At 43.6% G+C, this 22,771-nt stretch overlaps 1 protein-coding gene and 1 long non-coding RNA gene across 5 annotated transcripts in view; one reads left to right on the forward strand and one right to left on the reverse strand.

Annotated features, from left to right (window-relative positions):
• The window catches only part of LOC113840104 (uncharacterized), a 20,496-nt gene extending 13,011 nt beyond the window's left edge, over positions 1–7,485 (forward strand). For both annotated transcript variants that reach the window (XR_005261624.2, XR_005261625.2), the window contains one exon: positions 7,362–7,485. This is a non-coding gene — a long non-coding RNA (uncharacterized lncRNA). The remainder of the gene's footprint in view (positions 1–7,361) is intronic.
• Positions 315–12,961, reverse strand: PGAP4 (post-GPI attachment to proteins GalNAc transferase 4). Of its 3 annotated transcripts, none has more exons than XM_038170396.2 (2): positions 12,445–12,961; positions 315–3,865 (listed from the first exon to the last, which is right to left on the reverse strand). In XM_038170396.2, exon 2 carries the CDS (start codon positions 3,746–3,748, stop codon positions 2,561–2,563), a length of 1,188 nt encoding a protein of 395 aa, XP_038026324.1. In that variant the 5' UTR covers positions 3,749–3,865; positions 12,445–12,961; the 3' UTR covers positions 315–2,560. The 3 variants fall into 3 exon arrangements, with proteins under 3 accessions (XP_038026324.1, XP_038026323.1, XP_038026325.1); XM_038170395.2 differs by lacking the exon at positions 12,445–12,961 and adding an exon at positions 12,090–12,373; XM_038170397.2 differs by lacking the exon at positions 12,445–12,961 and adding an exon at positions 12,067–12,373.
• Positions 12,962–22,771: the final 9,810 nt, after the last annotated feature.

Raw genomic sequence — 22,771 nt, forward strand, 5'->3', positions numbered from 1 at the left:
CAGAAAGACCAGAAAAGTCTGTTAGCCCATTCCTTGCAGAAGGGGTCTCTTTCCTGATGATAGGCTTATCAGGAACTCTCTCATTGGCAAGGTAAAGCTGTAGCCCCTCTAAATGTTGTTTGCAAATGTTTTTCCTAGCCAACTTCCCATGGCTCTTTTGCCCTGAAAATTGTTTCCTAATTTAGAAGGGATTCCTCAAGTTCATGTTCTCAATTTTCAGATTTGAGGCTCGGTGAAGTTATTGACTTCTGGAGGACAGATTATGTATTACTGGAAAAAAAAAATAAAAAAATAATAACATGAAGACAAACAGATTAATCATTTCCCACATCAAAACATTTATTAACTCCATATAGTCACTTGGTTTCTGTTCTAATGTTCCTTTCTTCCTTTTCCTTCCCTTCTTTTTCCTTTCCCTATCCCACTTACTGTACCTTACTGTGAGATTTTCATTGTGATAACAAGTGGGCCCTCACAAAAAAAACAGGGCATTGTTCTGGATTTGTACAGTACAAAGATAAAAAAAGAGTGAAGACAAAGCACAGCACACTGAAACATTCACAGCTGAAGGAGCATAAGCAAACAACTTGTATTTGCAGGTGCAGGCACTTAGTGGAATAAATAGACAGTGACACTCAAATCCTGCCATCAAATCCTGCCATGTTATCGAGAAGCCTGAGAACAGGTTTGCCCACCTGCCGCTGGTGGTTCTGTGTGACCGCTTTGATATCTTTGGGGTTTTCAGTGCGTAAAGATTAATGGCTTAGTTCTGCCTGTGCAATTTTTCCTTCGCCTTCTGACAGAAGAAATGTTTTGCCATTGGAATGACATGAAATCCACAAGCAACCCTTACTCCCGTCTGATTTCCAAAGATGTCATCAAAGTGTCCCAGCTGATCTACTGAGACAGCAAAGTTCACGTGCCTGAGCACGCACTGCTCAGGGCGGTGAGGCCGTTCCTCACTGGCTAGCTTGCATTATGCACGTGTTTTGTGTGCTCAGCACCCGTCGTGGACTGACGGCTGGAGGTCTGCAAATATTTTCTTTAGTTTCATCTTTCAGGAGCTGTATGCCTTTCCAACCTTCAACGAGACTTGTTAAAAGCTAAAGGCTTAACTCACCCAAGAGACACTGGGGGAAGTAAAATTCAAAGTAGAGCTCTTCCTTCACCAAAAATAAAGAAACAAACAATACTTAACACAAATAATCCCATCAAAACTCCGTGAAAATATTGTACCTCCTTCTGAATCTAGGAAGATGGTTTCAAATATAGTTCAACTGAACTCCACCAGTAAGTGAATTTGATTCAAAGCTCACTGAAGTCCAGGTGTGTTATTTTCAGACAGAAACATTAAAGTGACAGTTTTGATCTTTTATGAGATTTCTGCCACCCCCACAGTTTTATATTTAACTGTGCTCACAGCTGGGGTACAAAATACCCATCCTGAATGCCCAACAATCACAGTAAGTTAGTGGGTTGGTGTCAGAGTGGCACCCTGATCCATTGTGGTACTGTTGCTTGGTTTTAGGAGCAGCCAGCTTTGCTGCTTATGGACATTTTGTTTGTTGGCAGGAACAGTGAACGAACGATTTGAGCAGAGCTGGGAATTATAGCTCCAAAATGAAATAAAGGATCCTGCACCGTGGCAGCTGATGTAATCTCCCCTTTGACTTTGTGCTGATAGGAAGTCAAGGTAAATTCATGTTGAATGTCTAAGTCCAATCAGCAACTGATAAGGCCTCTTTTAATGACCTGGATCCACTACAGCTAGCGGTGATACCAAGCAACATGTCAGTCACCCTGTATTATTTATAACATCTGGAAATGTAACCATGAGAGTGTGCATTTGTGACTAATGGCTATCATTACGTTTTCCTATTCCTACCGTCAGAGTTGACCTTTAACAAAGAAGCAGAGACTTAAACTTTCAGGAGCCTCTGTTCCAAGAAAAAGGAGTAGGAATGGTGGAGGTACGGACAGAATCTGTAGGGTAAGACAGTAAGAAATAGAGGCTTAGTAAAACTTCTGGAATCTACGTGAAATTTCAGGGAAAGTTCTCATTATAACCACACTACCTCTGAAAGGTCTGCTCAAAAACCCAGCTTTGAAGCAGAAAGGTCACACGTCAGTCCTTAGTGAGGATGGACAAATAAAGGCTCTTCCTCCTCACCAGGTTGAATTTGAAACATTCACTTTGTCCAACATTGCTGCTGCCCTAAGTTGAAGATTTCTGTCACCAGTGGAGAGTATGCAGTATAGTTGTTTATACTGTTGTGAGAGCTTTTTGCTAAGAATGATGGAGAGCAGATAATCCACACCCTCAGCTGAAAGCCTCTACTTCCTTCCCCAAGGTGTACGGTGATTAGTTCAAATTATATATTAAATAAGGTCCCCGTGTACATGATTTTTTTTTTTTTTTTTTTGTGCAATAGAGGTGTTCTTTGGCCACTTGGAGACACTTGATGTTTGTCGTGAGTGGCACAGCATCTGAGCTTGCACAGCACCTCTCAGCCCAGAGGCAAGGCTCTCAGGGCTTTGTGTCACAACAGGCATGAACCCATCACAGCAGTTTGGGGTTGTCATTTAGCCGAAGGCTGGAATACATTCCCACGTGCCGGACCAGGTTGGGTTCCACCACGTAGGCATTCTCCCCCTTCGTGCGCAGCAGCGAGTAGAGGGCGATGTCCTTCGCAAAACCCTGTCGGCAGTGCAGCCCCTTCAGGTAACCTAAGGCACGTTGGGCAGAAGGAGCAGAGAAGAGCATGGCAGGCGTGCAGCACTCAGTGACGGGCACGACGTTATACAGCGTGGGGGCCAGCCGACGCAGCTCCAGCAAGTAGTGCCGTCCCACCAGCTCTGACAAAGCCATGCTGTACAAAGCAAAGAACAAGACGATGGGCCAGCTCAGGCCTGGGCGACCAGTTGCCCAGGAGTACCCACAGTTCAGCACAGGCCCCAGAAACATGCCCAGGCCCAGCCACTCGAGGATTCGCATGGGCTCGGGGTTGACATAGTGCTGAAGCCTCTCAGGATGGTAGAGCTTGAAGTAGAGTGCATCTCTGAGGTACGGTTTGGAGAATCGGGCCAACAAGAGGTGCTGCAAGACTGGGAATATCTCGTCCTCTGGCACAGCGTCATCTTCCACTACCAGGACGTATTCTGGGTTATACGCCAAGAGCGACTGCTCAAGGCAGAAGACGTAGTCCTGCTTCTCCTTCTCAAACTGGTTCAGTGCAGGATCAGGGTCCTCCCCAGTTCTGTCACGACTGACCATTGGAAAGAAGCTGCTCAGCAGCCTGACGTCCTGGTGGCGGCTGGGGTCTGACTCCACGTTACAGAGGAGGACATGGTGGCGCTGGCAGCGTGCACCACATTGCTGGAGGAGGTGGTGGAAGCGGGAGGCCACCTGCAAGACATAGTGGAAATCATTCCTCCTCTGCACAGTGATAATGGTGACCAGCAACAAGGGCCGGAAGGGCTCGCTGGCAGAGGTCTTGGAGATGTTTGGTATCTGCAGCTTCTCAAAGTAATGGAGGGCAGCCTGGCCCTCCTGCTGGTTCTGCTTCAGGAACTCCTGGCTCATGGGATTCAGGTGCCAGCGCCGCAAATAAAAATACGAGTGGAGGAGCCGGTGGCAAATCAAAGGAGCCAGCACACCGAATGTCACTACAGTCAGCGTGAGGAGGTGGACGAAAGGGCTGGACCAGCGGCACCACCTCCCATAGAGCTGCCAGGCATGGTGTAACATCGCTGCTGCAGAAGGGGGGCACTCCTGGTCTATTCATGCCCTCTCTCCTTCACCTCCACTGCCTCTTCTCTGGATTGCAAGACATCACTGCAGCAGTGGCTGCCAAAGTTTTTCTTCCTACAGAGGAAAAAAAAAAGGTGGTTAGTGAAATAGGAACAGTCAGAGTGGGAAGACCACGAGTCAAGAGAATGGAAAGCTGAGGCTAGTCACCAAGTAGGCCAAAAGAAAAGACTGCTGAGGAGTCCTTTGCGCTGGGGGCATCACAAAAATGTTGCAGAAGGCTGAGGAAATATGGGCCAAACTTGGTTACCTGCAATGTGCCCCACAGCCTTTTCAGCACATAGGAGCTCCAGCCTGAGTTAGCTGAGATAGGACTTTGCTGTGTTTGTTACTGTGCTTGAAATGTATAACAAACAGGCAACGGGGATGCAGGAGGTTTGGACAAGGAAATCCTTTTCTGTTAAAGACAGAGAACTTCATGTTAAAAGCAGAGATACCCTTCTTTGGTCACAGTGACACAGTAAAATTTGGGTCGCAGCCAATAACCAAAGCCAGATCTCTGGTATCTCTGCCTAGCACACATTTGAAAGACAAACTTTTACCTCTGTGGAGTGACACATGCTTCCCTTCTGTCGCTCACACCCTTCCAAAAGCGTGCATGTGTTTATACTGTACTCCACAGAGTGTGAAGTTAGATAACAAACATACCAATTCACTTCACTACAGGCATGTGTACACTAGGTGTAATGTGTCTCAGATGTCTCCTCCTGCCTAGACCCTGTGAAATACATGGTAGCAGGATTAACAACTTGCAATTGAGCCATTTACTCATATTTATAACTTAAAACCTTATGCCTTTCATTTGAATCTGCAGCATTTGTATATGTTTATATGCACATATGCGCACACACTTCAAGCAAGCACCCACCTTCACAGAAATGAGATTTTGCCATTTCGGCTTTTCTGTTCTGCTTCCTTGGGCTGCTATGGACAACTAACTGCCAGGCTTACACAAAACTATGGCATTTAGGCTGTTCATATAAATTATCCAGTAATTTCCCTTTTTAATCTGCCGTTTGACTTTCCTTTTTACTTTCCACTCCCTCCCCTTATGAAATGAGTTATTCATGCTCCCCAGCTGACTGACTCCATCCCCCATTCAGTGGAGAGTTTCTCCCATTTTTAACCTTCTGCCTTCATGAAGTTCTAACCATTAAATGGTGCTCCCAGACCAAAATGTTACCCATTTTCCTTCTATCCTGTTTTCTGAAGCATCCTGAGGAATGATGTGTGGATGGATAGAAATCAGTGCCATGACATTTCTACTCTATCTCAGAAAAAAGGGCCACCACATAGAATCACAGAATCATAGAATATCCCGAGTTGGAAGGGACCCATAAGGATCATTGAGTCCAACTCCTGGCACCACAAAGGTCTACCCAAAAATTCAAGCCATATGACTAGGTGCATAGTTCAAATGCTTCTTAAGGAAGGAATGACTCAGAACAGTACGTGGTGTCTGAATCTGGGACTACTTCAGAACTGCTTTCATTACTGAAGTCACAGATTTGGCACGTTCACTATTAAGAGAACTACTTCGTATTGCTCTATGGCAATCTGGTGATCTTATATCAAAGGCCTTTTACAAAGATTAATGGATAATATATGAGATTTACTCTAAATCTTTGTCAGAGACCAGCTCCTTCATACTGTGACACTTTAAATAGTCAATGGATAGATTGTGACATCAGTGTTGTGCTATCTCATGAGTCATGAAAACACAAGATTTCAAAGATTCGTGTAAGTAAAGATACCAAATAAGAAATCTGCACATCAATGCATGGGAAACTACAGTTGTGTTCCCATAGGGTTTGTTTTTTTTTACTTCCTGATTACACAATCCTGTTTCATACACAGTGTATTGTATCGCACCAGTGGACCTTGTAAAGGCCATCACCTTAAAGGTAATGGTTGCATTTCAGCCACCAGATCCAAGCCATCGTGATCCACAGTATGCAAACCTGAAATCCATCAGATGTAAAATCTCACATTTAAATTCACTAATTCATCCAAAACCCAGGGCTGTTCCTGTTCTCTTTTTCTGCTAACCAATAGCAAATGCTAAGGGAACACACAACTACAAGTCCCAACTCACACTGGCACACTTTTAAGCCTCCTCGCGATGTAAGCAGTAATGTTGGCACTGTGACTAAGTCAGGCTCCAAATGTGAAAGTGAGGACCACAGTGGGAAAATAACAAAGGAGATGAAGAAGAGCTAAAAGATAGTTTGGTTCCCAGGTGGTAAAGAAACTGACTTTTCATCTGCCAGCTCTGCTGGCGATCTGCGCTATGGGAGCTGTGAGCCTGCAGTGAGCTCTGTGGGTTCTGGGATATACATTCGTCCATTAATAACCCTCACCCAAGCAGGAGCCCTCTTTTTTTATTATTTTATTATTATTATTTTTATTTTTTTCTCACACAGAAAAAAGGATCTTGCATCCTCACTGCAGCACTGGGAGCAGCTGCCTGGCAGCTGGCTGAGCTCCACAGGCTTCAGCCTCTCCTATGAACCACAGAGCAACTTGCCTGGGGTCCTGCTCCTCCACAGCTGCCCCAGGGGCAGGATCAGTGGCAGCACAGGATGGTGCTGGCCAGGTGCCGGAGGGCTCCCCAAGTCTGCTGCTCCAGCTGGTCGTCCCCCAGCCCTGGGACTCCCCCGGCCCAGCTCCGGGCTCCCGACACAAGGTGAAGCAGCCAGGTACCTTGCTGGGTTGTCCCTATTCACTGGCCTTCCCAACTGAACCTGGCTTTGCTTTGCCTCCACAGCAACAAAATTCATGATCTTGCTAAAGGACTTGCACTGGTTTTGCAACTCAAGGAAAGCAACCATCTAACAGCACTTGTGCCTCTCCTCCAAACTTCCTCTGCCGCCTAGGCTGTTAGCATGCACACCGGCTGCCATGCCAAATGGCAGCTGACCTCAAGAGGAAAAGGGTGCTTTCACTAGGTAGCAGAATGGCCAAGGAGCCTAACGATGGTCAAGATCACATTAAGACAGGCCAAGTACTCTAGTTCATGCAAAAAAAAAATGTGATGAAAGATTTAGAAAAGAAGGGGGACACTGCATTGGCCTCCTTTCCACTTCTTGGCTGTAACACTGGGAACCAGGAGCTCCAGATTGAGAAAACAAACTCTTGCTTTCACAGAGATAACATTTGATCTTACATGCAGGACTTGAGACCAGAGTTTCTCATCAGGCTGTTTTATAACCACTAGGATGGTTCCAGGTTTACCAAAGCTATTCTGTTTTCAGGAAGCTGTCAGTACTGTCACTTCCTTTCTTTTCACCATTTTACAGGGCTTGTTCTTTTTCAAGTGGCATTTCAGACAGCAAAATGAGGTGTGAGATGAAAAGAAAGAAATTGGAATGGGGTTTCACAGTGTTTTAAAAACAAACTGCATGACTCACGAATAGTTACTTCACAGCCATGTGAATGCTTGCAGGGGAAGACATTTTTATACCTGCTCTGTGTAGAACTGAGCCATCACTTAAACATACAGCTGTGGTGATACAAAGCTTTGTTTTTTGTTTTTTGTTTTTTTCTTATTTAGATCCTGATGATGCAGATTCCCTCCAGCAACACCTGATTCAGGTCAAAAATCTACATCCCCATCTTCATTAGCCTCCTAATTACTTGTCTGAATTGTACTGCTCAGGGAAATGCTACCTTTGCATACACTGAGGTAGAGTAGAAAAATGCTCAATTTCCTCTTTGGGACGCAGAATACTGTCATGTGTTCTGGTGATTTAAAAGAGAAAGCTGATTTTCTGCCTACTCCAAACTCCTCTTCAAGGTGTCCTGAGGGCAGGTATTCCTGGAACAAAGCCTCCCACGTGTCTCAGAGCTGAGAAATTCTAGGAGGCTCCTGGATTGCTGAGGCAAGAGAGGGCATCTCTGTCCTCTGCTGCCTCCTCTGTGAGATAAGGCCATAATTACTCCCGCATGATTACGTCTTAAATGATCCTTTGCCTAACTGAAGTTCTGATCATTGTCAATGGAAAAAGCCAGGGCTTTTCTAACATAAGGAGCAGCTGTAAAGAAATCACGCTGTCAGATGCCACGGCGTCCTTGCTGTGTGAAACAGGGACAGTAACGTTGTTCGTGGTTCAAGTCCCCACCTTGGCCACTGTGGTAGTAGGAGCAGTGTCCATACAAAGCTGTAGCTTTGGTTTTTATGTTCTTCCCATGGAGGCATTCCCAGATGAAACCTTTGAGCAAAAAAACGCCTCTACTCCCCAGACTCCCTACACCCTCATGACCAAGACTCTATCAATTGACTTCCTCTGGCAGAGAGACAAGAGCTTTGTCTTGAGGATGGCATTGTTAGTGCATGAGCAAACAGTCCCACTTGAATCTGAGGGAAGCTGATTCAAGCTCTGCAAAGCCATAAAGAGCCACAGAAATTTTCTTCTGCTTCATACATTTATGCTGTCAGCTCACAATGCTGTATGGATACCCGCATCTTCTGAAAAGCAAGGTCCCTACCACCAGCTGATCAGTATTGCTGGACCAGATGGCCAGCTTTTCTCATCTGCAATTCATCATGCAACAGTTCTTTCCCTGTTTTCTGACAGTTTTCAGTAAGTCAGTTGCCAGATAATGTTTCTTCAATGTGTTCAGGCTTGCATTGAAAACAGCAGTGTCAAGTAGAAGCCAAGTGTTTGCAGATCTGACCATTGTATTTAAATACAAAACTGGGAGCTGGGCTCCCTAGAAATTACAATCTAACTTGGCCAGAGCTGTGCTACTAAAAACATGAGCAGAATGCTAATGCAAGGAGCTCAGCAGTTGTTCTTAGTATTTATTGGCAGGTACCAAATATATCTCTTATGTCTTCTATCAAGCACTGCTTAAGGCAGTTGCCATTATGTTGTTTGTAGACAAACGTAGAGCGTGCTAGTGCCAACAGTTGGCCAGAATGGCTAATAGCCAGTAAAAAAAACACAAATTTATAATGAAGCAGCCGTTTGCTGTGGAAGTCATTAAAGGTTCTGCTTGTGTTTCTTCTTTAACACAATGGTTGTCAAATAAGCCAGGCTGTTCCATTAAGCTTTCATCTAAAATGTTCCTTGCTATGGCAAAGAGCATGCTTACTCGTGACTTCTCTGTTCTCTCTGAAAACTTTTTGTTTGTTTGTTTTAATCCATGCAGGAGTTATATGGCATGAGAGGTAGAAATCAAGGACACAGCAGTCTTTTCTGACCTGCCATTCCCCACAGCCTGCCAAAGAACAGTAAAACTTGTTTGGTCCAAAAAGCTGGAATTATTACGTATATAAATTATTATTGAATAATCTATTATTATATTGTATTATTATTATAAATTATTAAATATATATATATACTGATCTACAGGCAGTGGTTTGTAACTCTATGCTGTTGGTAAACCTCAAAAACTCTGGAATTCTGTCTTGAAGGTATGTTTGCTGATCAGCTGGCTAGCTCTTCTCTACTAATTGTAGTTAACTTCACAAGTTGTTCAGAAATCCCTGGAAATCCAGGGACTTCAGTTTAGAAGCAACTGAGCTACAAGACAAGGTACGTGGGTGTGGCAGCTGGAAAACACTTTCTCCATATTCCTTGCATTAAGATAGTAAAACTGTGGAACATCAGTGAACCAGGCTATGAACTGAATGTATTTTAATTAACTGTTTCCCCAGCTCTTCTCTTCCTTCTTAGTTACATTAATTTTCCTTTGCCACGCAAATCTGAAGAGTGCCCATTTTCAACACCTGCTGACTTTCAGCTGGCCACCTTGGTGCTGTGCAAAGTCACTGGAAAGCAATGTATTCCCCGGTTGCTATTAAGCAGCAACATCAGTCAATACTGAGAGCAAGTGGGAGTGAAAAGCAGCCTGGAGAAGTGAGTTCTGCAAAATAATAGCTTCACACAGAGGCTTAAGGCAAGGGGTTTTGTGAGGAACTGTATTTTAGAAGATGGCACCAAACTTTCCTGTGGCTTTAAAATTAATTATGCAATCTATATCCATCTAAATTTACATTTTCTTCTGTGACAGAGGTAAAACAAAATGAAACAAAACAAACAAAAAAAACCCCCACATTGTTAAAGGATTTGATAATCTGCATAAAAACTGTTGCATTTTGAGATCTGCCTGGTGCCCTCCAAAATCTGAGAAATGGCTTTTGGTTTCAGCCCACTTGTGCTTTATCAGAAAATTTACATTCTTACTTGTTAAAAAAGAAATGGTATCAAAGCTGCTGCTAATAACGACACCAGCTATTACCTTTTGCTATCAGTTCTTGGAATCTCAAAGCTAAATATTATTTGAGTCACCAGAGGTGCTACAGGTATTTTTATTTTTAACTCGTTGTATGTCGCAGTCTTTTATTAAAATGAGACGAGGGCCTCTGCACGCAAGATACTGAACACAAATACAACAAGAGGCAATTTCTACCATAGTGGATCCTCAGCCTACACATATAAAAGGCAGGAGGGAATCTGTTTTTACCAGAAATGTAAGAGATCAGTCTGGTTTTGTTGTTGCGCACAAATGGTATTTTATATTTTAATCACGTTGGTAACCCACACAGGTAAACTATCTAAGATAACTATTAAAAAAGCAGCCACTAAATATGGCATTCTGAAGTAACAGCAACTCCTTGCAAATGAAAACAACCTGAACAGATCAGCAAGGAGAATTCTCAGTCCTGGAGAAGTCTGTCCAGAAGGAGCAGGAATGAGATACCCCACCGCAACCACTGGGGAATAGCTCATCCCCCACAGATTTTCTGTGCAATTTCTATGCACAGTTGCGCCCCTGGGGCTTGCTAGGAAACCAGCCACATTTCACAGTGCCTGGAAGAGCCGGTTAGATGGATAGACAGATCCCTGATACCTGGGATTTGGGCAGGGCTGGGGATGTGGGTGTATGGACACAGACGGGGGGGGGGGGGGGGGGGGGGGGAAAGCAAATGGATGTGGCGGTGGCTGCACCACTCAGAGAACGCTGCAGCTTTGCTGTTCCTCATTTATGACTGCAAAGAATAAAAACCCGGTAATAAGGAAATGTGAGACTACGTTTGCGTGCAAAGGCCTTTGCTGATAAGGCTGTAGGTTTCCTGTTGGGACAGGTCTGTGTAACAATGAAAATGTAAAACTGTACCAGGTGACTACCACGACATTTTGATTCTGACTGGTGTTTGAAAGCAAAACTGTTTAGTCATTCTGATAAACATCACTTCTCTTTTCAGGAAGACACGATCTACTAATGTTAAAAATACTACAGCCTTTTCTTCTGTATTCACTTGACACCGAGGGATTTGGCATTATCCCCCTCCTCTCCCCATGTATAAACCAGACTGCTTTTCCTGAAAGGCACGCTAAGGGTGATGTCCCGGTTCTGGAAAAGCGCTGTTTCTGATCCCCACAGGAAGAAAATGGGCTAAATACAGAAGTTGGAAAACATTCTGTTATATAATTAGCAGTGCTCTTGTTGGGCTGGCCAGAAAGCAGCACATTTCACATGGGCAGCAGGGTAGTTCTGGTTTTTGTGCTTGCTGAACCTGGTGTGTCTTTATGGCAGCCATTGGGTGTACATGAAGCGGTTTTCTCAGCAGCTGCATGAGATCAAGCAAGCCTGTGAACCTGCAGCTCACACCGGTGTGACTTCACGTTTTGCAGCACCGCCGGCTCGGCTGCACATTTCTTCCAAAACCTGTGCTTTTAGGTGCCCATGGCTTCAGCCCTTAAGTTTTCCTAGCTGCCCCCCTTCCCTGTAAGGAGAGCTGCCAGGTAGCAGCACAAGGTCACCCGCAAAGCACTGGGATTACCGCAGTTACCTTACTGGGATGGTCACAACGGAGGGGGCGTTGGATAAGCGGAGCTGAGTCCCCCTCAGCTCCCTGCCCTCAGCACCAAAACGCACCGACGGCATCCCAGCGCGCCCCGTCCAGACCCCCCCCCTCGCCCTAATTTTTGCCCCAAAATAAATTTAATGCCGAGGGCTCCTTTAGCTGACACCCACCACAGGAAGGAAGCTGGCTATTTTTTTTGTTTTTCTTGTTGTTTCCGTAACACGGTGCCGGTTTTTGGTGCCTCCCACCCCCCACTCTTTCCCTGGGGGGGGGGAAGGACACTTTTCAGGGGGTCTCCGGCCACCCCGAGCCCTCCCCGCCGGCCGCGCACCCCCCTGCGCGCTGCCCCCGGGATGCGCGGCACTTGCGCGGGGCGACACCTCCGCGACACCCCCCCCCCACCCGCTCTCCAGCAGCAAAAGGCATCGTGACGAGGACCGACCAATTAATTAATTCATTAATTACCCTGCCCCCGCCTGGGGCAGCCGTCCGGCCCCGCTCCCCGCCGCTCCGCTTGTTGCTCACTTCGCTCCCGCAATTTCTTTCTTTCTTTCTTTTTTTTTTTTATTCCTTCCTGCCTCTTCTCCTCCCTCTCGGGCAAGTGAGGGTGGGATTAAAGGCATCTGAGCCCAAACATGTGACTGCGCCGGCACAGAGATGCTCGGAAAGAGGGGAAGGACGGCAGGGGGGCGAAGCGAAGCGGCGCGGCAAGGCGTGTGAACGGAAAGCCGAAGTGCCGGGGGGGGGGGGAGGGAGCTGCCCCGCGGCGGGGGTCCCCTCCTCCTGCTGCTCTCGCAAGGAGAAGGGAAATAAATGTTACCCTGGCCGCTGCCGGAGCTGCGTCGTCCTCTGCGGCTGCCCAAACCCTGCCCGGAGCCCTGCCCCGGGGAGCCGGGTGCGGAGCTCGGACCCCGCCTCTGCGGCACGGCCGCCGCCCGTGCGGCGCAGCCCCGCTCCCCATCTCGGTTCCTCCTCGTTCTTCGAGCCCCTCGCCCAGGCTTTTGGCAGAGTCAGGCTGCCGGGCTTCGAGGGAGAGAGGAGAAAAAAGGAGAAAAAATAAAATAGAATTAAAAAATGGATGGGAGAGGAGGCAGCACGGCATCGTGCCCCGCTTCTCCTCGCAGTCCCGTTGTGCACAGCCTTTACACTGCCCGTGACGCTGGATATAGCTGCAGACACCTCAGACGTGCCACTGAGGAAGTTTTCTGTCCTTCACTGTAATATTGGCTCCCCAGTTAAGCACAGCTTGCATTTTGCTGGAGCTCAGTCCTCTGGTCAGATGCTTCTAGCGCGATGTACTTTTTTGTTAGTTTTATTTAATTAATCAGCTTATTATCGTTCCCCCTAATGAGCAGTTTGGTTAGGGGTGCCTATGTGCCTCACTTTATATTTGCTGGCAAAAGCTGAAAGGCTTTTTATTGTGCAGACCATGTGGGTGAAGGGGCAAAAAGCCAAAGGTGCAGTAACACTCGTACTACGAGCATTGTAGCATCAGGCTTTGGTTGCTGTAGTGACTTGCTCTGCCAGCAAAATGTGAGGCACTTGCCCAGATGCATGTTAACACATGAAATAGCAAGGAGGGTCAATAGAAGACATTTTTCAGATTATTTGTTTTCCCAAATCCTTCTTTTATCCCCATCTCTTTCTTTGCCTGTGACTCTTCAATGACAGTGATTCATACTTCACCTTCCACTTCAATGTCATCAGGCCAGTTTGCAGTTGGTGCACTGCAAACATGACTGATCCTGGCACAGAACAGAGGCAAAAGGGCACGCGAGAGTAGGGGGGTGAGACAGAGAGTTCTACATCCCTGGGAAGGCCATTAATGTGCTCTTAGCAGGATGAGAATTGCAGAATTTGTGAGAAACAAAAAAATATTTATTCCCTCCTGTGACAGCATGTGTGTGGGAGAGCTATTGAGTGACATCAGCAGAAACACATGTCACATTGCACCCAGCATTACATTTCAGATGGCAGAATGATTTGGCAGTAGCAAATTAACAGGAATGGGCCACAAGGCCTTTTCTTCATGGATAAATGTTTAGGTAATTGTATTTGTGTATGGAGCCTTTCTTTACAGTCTTCTCTGCTGCTAGCTTGCTCAGTTGCCTGCTTTTTGGAAAAATAAAAATAAAAAAATTCACCCTTTAGGCTTATTCCTGTAAAACAGCTCCTGTTAGATCTGAAAGACTGAAGGATAAAAGTCACCACTAATTTTGGGGCAGTAGCATGTTCTAATGAAGTCTGTCATCTCTGACTGCTCATCCTTATCATAGTGCTGTCTGTCCCCTGCTGCCTGCTAGCATAAGGGAGACTGGTCTGGCCGAAAAATAAATAATAAAATCCACCTTTTGTTCTGGTGGATTATTTCTTACCTGTATCTTTTTCTTGTCAGCCCACCCTGCCAAATGACTATGTCAGCATAACAGGGAGGGGCCTGGAGAGCAGAAATGAACCTCTGGGGACGTGAACGCTCCCACAGTAGTAACCTGAATGCAACCTGAAACGTGCACAAGTAGTTACTTCTGAAACCACTCATCTGCTACAGCAACAGGACAGGCCTTCAAGTTTTAATTGGCAAAAAGGCCTGCAGTGAGAATTGTCTCACTGATAATTGTGCAGAAAAAGGGCAGAAATTCATGGCCTTGGGGGGCAGTTGAATTGAGAGCCCTGGTTTATGATGGATGTGTCATTTGTGCTCTGTGCGTCACTTTCAGCAATGCCCTTAGCTCCTGTCTCATGTTCCTTGTCCCCCCTGAGCATGCATTCTTTAGCTTTCCTCCCACACAGCAAGCCCTGCTTGTTCATGTTTCTGCTATAGGCAACGGCGTGTGTGCACGTATGTGCACACTTAGCTCCAGTTGATTTTGAGCTTCATGTGCTGATTATCCTTGCAGGCGCCTCTTCTGGGTATGATGAAGGCTTTTGTTCAGCAAGACAGAGATGTGAGTCTGCTCTGCACAGGACTGTGTGAGGTATAAAGTAGCAAACTTACACATGAAACTAACCTCCTTCAGCCAGCTGCAACGAAATTCGAGAAATGTATTCAAAATTTATTATGGTCAGGGAGATAGCTGTGAAAATACAAGAAAAAGAGAGATGGACCAGATGGACAGAGAGAGAGGAAGGACAGGAAGGAGGGAGAAAAGGAGGGAAGGAAGGAGGGAGGAAAGGAAGTGGGAAGGAAAGGAAAGAGAGAGAGAGAGAGAGAGAGAGATTTTGTAAGCCTAATGTCCTCAGGAAAACATCCAAAGAAGGAATGAATGGTATGTTTAGCACTACATGTTGTACCAGTATGTGTATAACTTGGTCAGCTGTAAACGTTGTGAGCTTCTGCAGTGTGGTGACTGTGTTATTCATTTACATTTAGTTTGCAGATGATAATAATTATCCAGCTATTCCTGTACCTTCACAATAGGTATCTTCTTGTACATATCTGCTGCTAGCTTCCCAAGCTAACTTTTTAAATCTTTTTCTTCTTTTGACTCTTACTTAAAAAAAAAAAAAAAATCACAAAGTAAATCAATAAATATTTCCTACTTACATTCTGCTTCGCAGGAAGCAGCAAACATTTTTGATCGCTGTTTTCAATAGAAATGCAATATTGATGAAAACCAAATTACATACAGTGGCTTTCTCTGTTTTCCTTTTAGACCCAGTATTGATGACTGGGGACAAAAAGAATTCAAAGTCCTTTGTTGGATACTGGAGGCAGCGAGCTCACATTGTCTGGGCTATTGTGTTTGCCTTTAGACAACAGTAGTGAGATGAAATACAGCTCCAATGTGGATGAATTCATGCTGGCTTAGCTGTCTAGGAAACATTAATGTTCTCTGAAAGGACTGGAATCTTCTGATCTTCTTTTCACCATGGACTGTACATGCAGTTATCTATTTAGGACTAAGCACACTTCAAGCACTTCCCAAGACTTCACTCTGTTCAGCCTTTTATACATAAGTGCATTTCAGACTTTTCAGGCTTATTTCTATACCTAACTCATCTTGAAGATATAATATAATATACCATTACTGTAAGCTCTTGTACCTGCACTGTACACATCTGAAGACGACAGAAACACAATTATTGCTAAACGTAACCCATTTCTTTTTAGAGGCTATTGCATATCACACACACACACACAGAGTTTTTCTATGCTTCCTTTGCTTCTTTGATCAAATCATTAGGCGGGGCTGCTTATAGAAAAAAAAAAAAAAAAAAAAAAAAGTAATGACATGGCAGAATTTCAGAAGGACTACAGGTGTGATTACACTTAGAGATATGGATCTTATCAGCTTAAGTGTAATGCTCTAGTGATCCAACTTCCTAGCTGTCTTGCTCCAACATTCTGCCTCTTGCAGTCCACAAACTGAGTATTTCAAAAGACAGGGACAGAGGTTTTTAACTTGGAATTGGAACCACGCAGCTCTCCAAGCTGTCTGTCAGAACACACTGCCTTTCATTGACTTGCCCTGCATTGTAACACAGGAGAACAGTCTGGAACATTGTTACTGTTTGCAATACAGTAAGAAATACAGAAATACAGAATGCAATACAGAAAGAATGGGGTGAAGTGGCAAGACACAAGATTTCCAAACTGAAGATCAGATGGGAATTATCTCACACAGACTTCTGGAAAGATTTTAATTTCCCCTTGCAAACTGGAGTCAATTTGTGTGTGTGTGTGTGTGTGTGTGTGTGTGTTTGTTTTGTTTTTGTTTTGTTTGTTTGTTTTTTGAATGGTCGCTGGGCATATTTCACTAACAAATTCTATGCCTGTGTGAGAAAGCACTGAGCACAAGTATATATATATATATATATATATTCATGGCAAATGTTTAGGTTTGCATTTCTAGAACCAAAGGTCTGCTACGGGGGGAGATAAACTGCATGGGTAGCTGGAAAATTTGGGTAACACTGACACACAGATTTAACTACGTAAGGACTCTGAGGCAAATTGTATTGAAATATGGCTACTTTTAAGCTGAGTCAAATCTCTAAGAGAGAGCATTATCTGAAATGTAAGCAGTTTTATTTCAGTTTAGCTGAAAGGTTTTTAGAAGTGAAAGCAGCAAAGTAAAATTTATGCTTTTTCCATTCTAAATGATAGTGTCTGTACAGGATGAAGCACAGAGAGTAAAAGGTTCAAATTTATCTCATATTTTTAATTAATCCAGATTGATTTTCTTGAATGTTTAAGTTTAGACAAGTCCTGGGAACCCAACTAGGGCACTGGCCATGCTTGAAGAGGGACATAAAAGTCCACGAATGACACATGAACATCTCATGTAGACCAAGAAGGATAACACGTTAACCAGAGCTCCATCTGCTTGTATAAAGCTATGACTGATTTTTCTAGAGCTTATTCTGCAAATTTCTCTGCTGATCAGTATTTTCAGATAAATCTTATTTTCTTTTCCCAATTTCACAAGGCAACGGTATAGAACTCATCAAGCTACAAATCAATTTCTGAATAGCAGCTCTTTAAAATTTAAGCACATCTGTTAGTATGGATAGTACACCTAAGTTTATTTTAAGGAAACTGTTCACTGTTTCCCAAATCATATTCACATAGGATCCTTTCACACACAGACAGCAAATTAAGTGGGGTATGCTGGCCTGCAACAAGAATAGAAAGAAAACACACTCCTGGTCCATTTGCTGGGCCTTTTATTTCTCTCTCACTATCATTACTGCAACCAGGCAGTGAGACAGCAAGGCAATAGCTAGTAATCTCTGTCAAGTCCGCTCAGTCTACGCTACTGACTGAAGTTTGTCATTACTTATTTCTTCAGATCGCCTGCCAGGATGCTTTGGGTGGAGAGGGAGAGCAACGTGCACTTCTCTTCCGACTTTTAATTGATCTGATTCCAGCATTTATCTCCTTGTAGCTCCAGGGTTGTCCGGGACTTCAGGTACTGCCAGTGAGTGGTGTGAGCAACCAGTGTGTGTGTTACTATTGGTGATTGTATTTATGACTTACTGAGAGGTGTAGAAGCTACTGCTGTAACTATATAGTTAGATTGTATGGAGAACTCATGCCTGGAAAATACACAGAGGGCCATCCTTGTGAGTAACTAAACAGGAGCAGGAAGTAAGTAAGGCGTGTTTCACAGACCTCAGTATTTCACAAGTACAACCACCAAATCACCTCCTGTATTCATACCTGTATTCTCCACTTAGCTTGTAGCACCAAGTGCTTCTCAACAGGAGGGAGACGATTAGGGAAGTAAAATGTCTGTAAGACAAAAGTAAGAAATTCTGTGTGGAGTATAATTACATTTCTCTCCAAATCAGTTCTAGTTAGCTGAAAATGGAATTTTATTCCTTAATCAAGGTAAAATATCATTTGTATATCCCTTCCCAGATACATCATAAGTATTCTAGTGTTAGAGCTGTATGCTGTAGTATTGACTTAGATAAATTGTAACTATTTTTATTTTTAAGTAAAAATTCTTATTACAGTAAAGCAAGAACCCACTTAGTAGGTCCAAGTGCATTGGCTACCATGTTGCAGTTGTGTTAACTTTCTCTGTTCAGCTTTTCTAAAAAAATTGTAGCATCTTAAATGATATAAACAGTAATTGTTGCATATATCAAGGATGCTGTACAGTGGTACATTTTTGTGTGATCTGATTCACATTCTGCATTGGATGGATATCAGGTACAGTACCCATGATGTTATTAAATACACTTCTGCTGTCCCTAAAATTGTATACCCATGTATGCACACTGCATCATTACCTTTTCATTTCATTTCATGCCCACAGCAACAATGTTAGTTGCTTGGCAACATTTGTGAGAGAAAAACAAAAAAATGTCCTATTTTTAAAGCACATCCTTACAGAGATGCAACAAGATAGGATGCTGGAACAATTTTGAGCAAGTACTGACCGAAACTTTGTGCTTTAAATGTCATATTTAAAACATAAGACGGTGATTTTCTTATTGTTTATCACACTTTGGTAGCATGAAAGTAGCTGATACACAAATCAGCCAATCAGAAATGGATGTCTTTTAATATGCTGATGTTTCTATTTCTGCTTCAAAATCTAATGATCAAAATAGCTGAATAAAATGGAATAATCTTGGAGCATAATCAGTGTATGAGGAAATGAGCAGCTGTTGGTGAGGTCTGCCCCACATCCCATGAGATCAGCCCTGCATCCCATTTATTTATTGATTGCATTTTTTTTCCAAGAAAAGAACTACATTTCATTTGAAACCTAAGATCTGCACATACATAAGACAGGATCTGGCTCTTCTGTTTGAAAGTATGTCCCACTGCTGTTCATCTTCCTCTTTTTTTTTTTTTTTTCTTCTTTTTTTCTTTTCCTTTTTGAGATTTCCCTTACTTTTCTGGAGCACGTGGTATGACCCAAGCTGTTAGGCTCTGAGCACACATACAAACCACCACAGGACACACTAAGTGTTGTGCTTCGTACCCTCTATTCAGCAGTAACCGTCTCTGGGTTGTTATGAAGTAACTGCTGTCCTTCCAGTTTACAACCTAGCAGATGAAAAGCTGATGTGTGCTGGCACAAAAAGAAACTTTTTCCACATAATGGTTTATGCCATGGGCGTTGCTTGATTTAGTTTTAGCCTCTGGTTAGCTCTTTTAGGGCAGTTAATCTCTTTCACAGTAGTTGCTTAAAATGTCATCTTTCTGGCTTATTATTTTACCTATCTATCTACTGCCTGTCTAGACACATCTGGGTAATGTTAGAATAATTCACAACACTTTGTCTCAGCATCTTGGCTGGTTGAAGCAGAAGTATTTTAAGTTAATTTCTAAGACTTTCATACCAAGTTTTGGTATACACTACTCCTATTGCAATTTGAGGGGGAGACAACATTGGGACTTTTGTGGGTCCTTTTGATTTGGAACAGAGATTAACTGGCATCAGGTTTGAGAATCCTCAGCATAACCCTGGGCACAGGACTCCAGCTCTTGCTTATGCAGGGATAATCAGTCACTCTGGGAGTTCTTTTGTGGTCACAGCCTTAGCACACTGGCGCTAGGAGCTCAGAATTGCCCTCTGCAGGCTGTTCCTTACACAGTGTTATTTATTCAGTTAATCTCTGGGTTTCTGGCATGTTTCTTCATATCAGTCTCCCCCTCTGCTCATATAAACACAAGAGCACACCCTTTCCAAGAAACTCTCTGCCACTCCAGTTGTTACACAGCTGTAGTTTTGAGTGAATTATGTGCTTAACCCTCTTACAGAAATTGCAAATGTAGGACAGTGGCTGAACTTGCCAGTTCCAGGAAGGAGCAACTCTACCTCCAACTTTTCTAACAGACTGAAAATTACAAATTGCTGCAGAACACTCTCTGCTGTTCCTCTTCACTGACAATGGATTGCTCAGTTCTCCCAGTTTCTTCACAAAAGTTTCTCACTTATTAAGTCACCCTCTCTTCCTCTTTCCTTAGCACCAGTACTTAAGCTTGCATTCTCACCCACATCTGCTGTACTGTCTGCGCATAACAATTCACAAGGATGTGACAGTTAATCTATAAATGCCACTAAGGAAAATAGCACATTTCTTCTAAAGGAGGTAAGTATCTGAGTGCCCAGATGAAAGTTATGTAGTTTTCAAGAGTTGTTTAAGATCAGAGTGAAAATGGAGGGGAAGAGGACAAGGGAGGAGGGCTATCTTTGTCTAATTTGCAGGCTGTGTGCAAAATTATACATCTATCTTGAAGGACAGCATCCCCTTATTAGCACAATAATATGGCTGGCTAAAATAATTTTCCCATTTAAATCCCATTTTAGGGCACGCCCCAAATTGTATCTGGTAATGAGCTGTATGAAAGAACAGCTAAAAGAACAGTTTGAGTGCCTATCTAAAACATGATAATTAACAGAAACACAGAAGGGAGTGTACTGAGTGAAAAGCTGCTTTGCAGGAAATTGGTTTTTCTTTTCCTATGGAGTAAATGCAAAAGTACACATGGATAAAAGAGAGAGACAAAATGAAAGAAAAAAAAAAGTTTGTGATTTTTTTTTTTTTTTTTTTCAGTTTTGCTGAAATGATATAAACTACTGTTTTTTTCTCGTCCACAGTTGAGGAAAAACAGAGAAAAAAAAAAAGCATAAAGCAAAGACTAGGAAAACACAAAGACTGAAAGCTATGCTGACTTGAAGACCACATCTGAAGTACATATAATTCAAAAAAAAAAAAAAAAAAAGGTCCTTTTTGTTTCAAACATTTTACATCTTGGTCAAGGACTGGCTACACTGAGAATCAATGAATTCCCTACCTTTTCTTATTTGCAGCAGGGCCTCCAGTTGGAAGGAAATGCTGTGAGAGGAAAATGCATCAGCAAATTTATTTATTTATTAACATTAGAAGAGGTTTGAATGCAATTTTTAAAAATACTCCCTGAGGTAGGTACTCACCTTCCTATTTCTGTTACATGGCATTTATTTTCTGCCACCGTACTATCTAAATACAGACTCCAACTAAAGTAGCATACTGTCCATCCTATCCCAGCTGGTCTCGCATTTGCTCAGGAAAACACTACAGCTAATGTGCTCACCAAGCTGGTTGCTGGCAAGCAAGTTTAAAAAACAAACAAACAAACAAACAAATGAACAAACAAACAAACAAACAAACAAAAAATTCTTTAATTCATTCGGGCACTCAGAATTCCATGGTGGCTGAAGTCTTCTCCCCTGTGGGTCAGGGGGGCACAGCAGCCAATTATATTTTGTAATGTGGTGATCATCTCATCTTCAGTATTTCAAGCAAGGAACCCCACAGTAGAAACAGTTAAAATATGAAAGAACCAAATTTCTGGAAGATATAAATCACCCTTGTGATATATGGAGTAATAATTTGTGTCAAGAAGATGGTTGATATTAATAAAGAAGGGGAGACATGGGAGTGTGGCCGTGGGGGTCGACAAGCCCCATGGTTGGTGATAACATCAGACTCTTAACGATGAGGCCATCAGGAGTGTAAAGAGTTTAGAGGGAACCAAGAAGGGTGATTCAGGAGACACCATGCAGTCTCAGGTTGCTTGTTCTCCAGCCATTAAGGCATGGAAGTTGCTGGGGGGTTGCTGTTGCTGGTCAAAATTGTTTGACCAATGACAAGTTGTTTGAAAAGGACTACTGTGGGGTGAAGGGTATATAAGAGGGGAACCTGTCCTCAAGATGGAAAGGCAACAGGATACAACAAAGTTATGTCACCAATAAAGAAGTAGGAAGAAGGAATGAATAGGACGGGCTAGCAGAATGGGGACCAGGACAGAAACAGGGACACTGATTGCCTCATGAAGATAGGTTTGGCCAAACTCAGCAAACTGCTCAAAGAAGGTTGTACAGAAAGTCGCTGGGAAGAAGCTCAAGCTGAAAGAAGTGGAGCCGCGCACACAATTGCCCCTTGGTGGTCAGCAGTTGCGAGTTATGGGGAATCGTACATCCTTAGGAACAAAGACTGTCCTGGTAACCTTACAGCTTATTCTTCTTATTAACAATCAGACAGTTTATGATCCTGTAACATGGGACCAAACTGAGGTCAAGGTGTGGGACTCTTCAACTAAAAATGACAAGGTTGTAGTGGGATTGTTCTGCACCTGGTGAGCAATCTCTGAGGCCTTAAAGAGCCTTGTGGGACCACAGTCAGAAATGTGTGGTTTGCCAGACAGCAAGGAAGCTGCAGGCTCGTTTACAGATCCGACTACTACACCATCGGCCCCTCTGCTGCTACAGCCATCGCAGGCCTTTGCTGTTACTCCCCCTGGTAACCTGGGCGTGCCTTTTGACCCAGGGCCTATTGGCCTTGAAAAGGAGATGGAAATGTTTTCCTTTGATCCGGGAAGAATAGGATACATAAGGCCCGAAGAACGAGTTGCTTAACAACTTAAAGTGAGACATTGTTCCCATGACTAGCCCTGGAATTCCCAGCTGTGTGTAATCAAGAAAAGGAATGGAAAACGGAGATTGTTATATGCTCTCAGAAAAAATAATGAAGTCATGGAAGATATGGGAGCACTTCAACCAGGATTACCAACTCCAACTACGCTCCCCCAGTCATGGATATTAATAGTAATAGACTTAAAGCATTGTTTGTTAAACGCTTGCCAGAATTCGGAAAACTTTGCCATGTTTATGTTTCAATTGATACCTTTTCTGATTGTA

This window comes from Anas platyrhynchos, chromosome Z, assembly GCF_047663525.1.
Source record: "Anas platyrhynchos isolate ZD024472 breed Pekin duck chromosome Z, IASCAAS_PekinDuck_T2T, whole genome shotgun sequence".
NCBI lineage: Eukaryota > Metazoa > Chordata > Aves > Anseriformes > Anatidae > Anas > Anas platyrhynchos.

What these genes read in the sequence shown, in the direction of transcription:
- PGAP4 (XM_038170396.2), bottom strand. Translation starts at nt 3,748, where the DNA reads ATGTTACACCATGCCTGGCAGCTCTATGGGAGGTGGTGCCGCTGGTCC.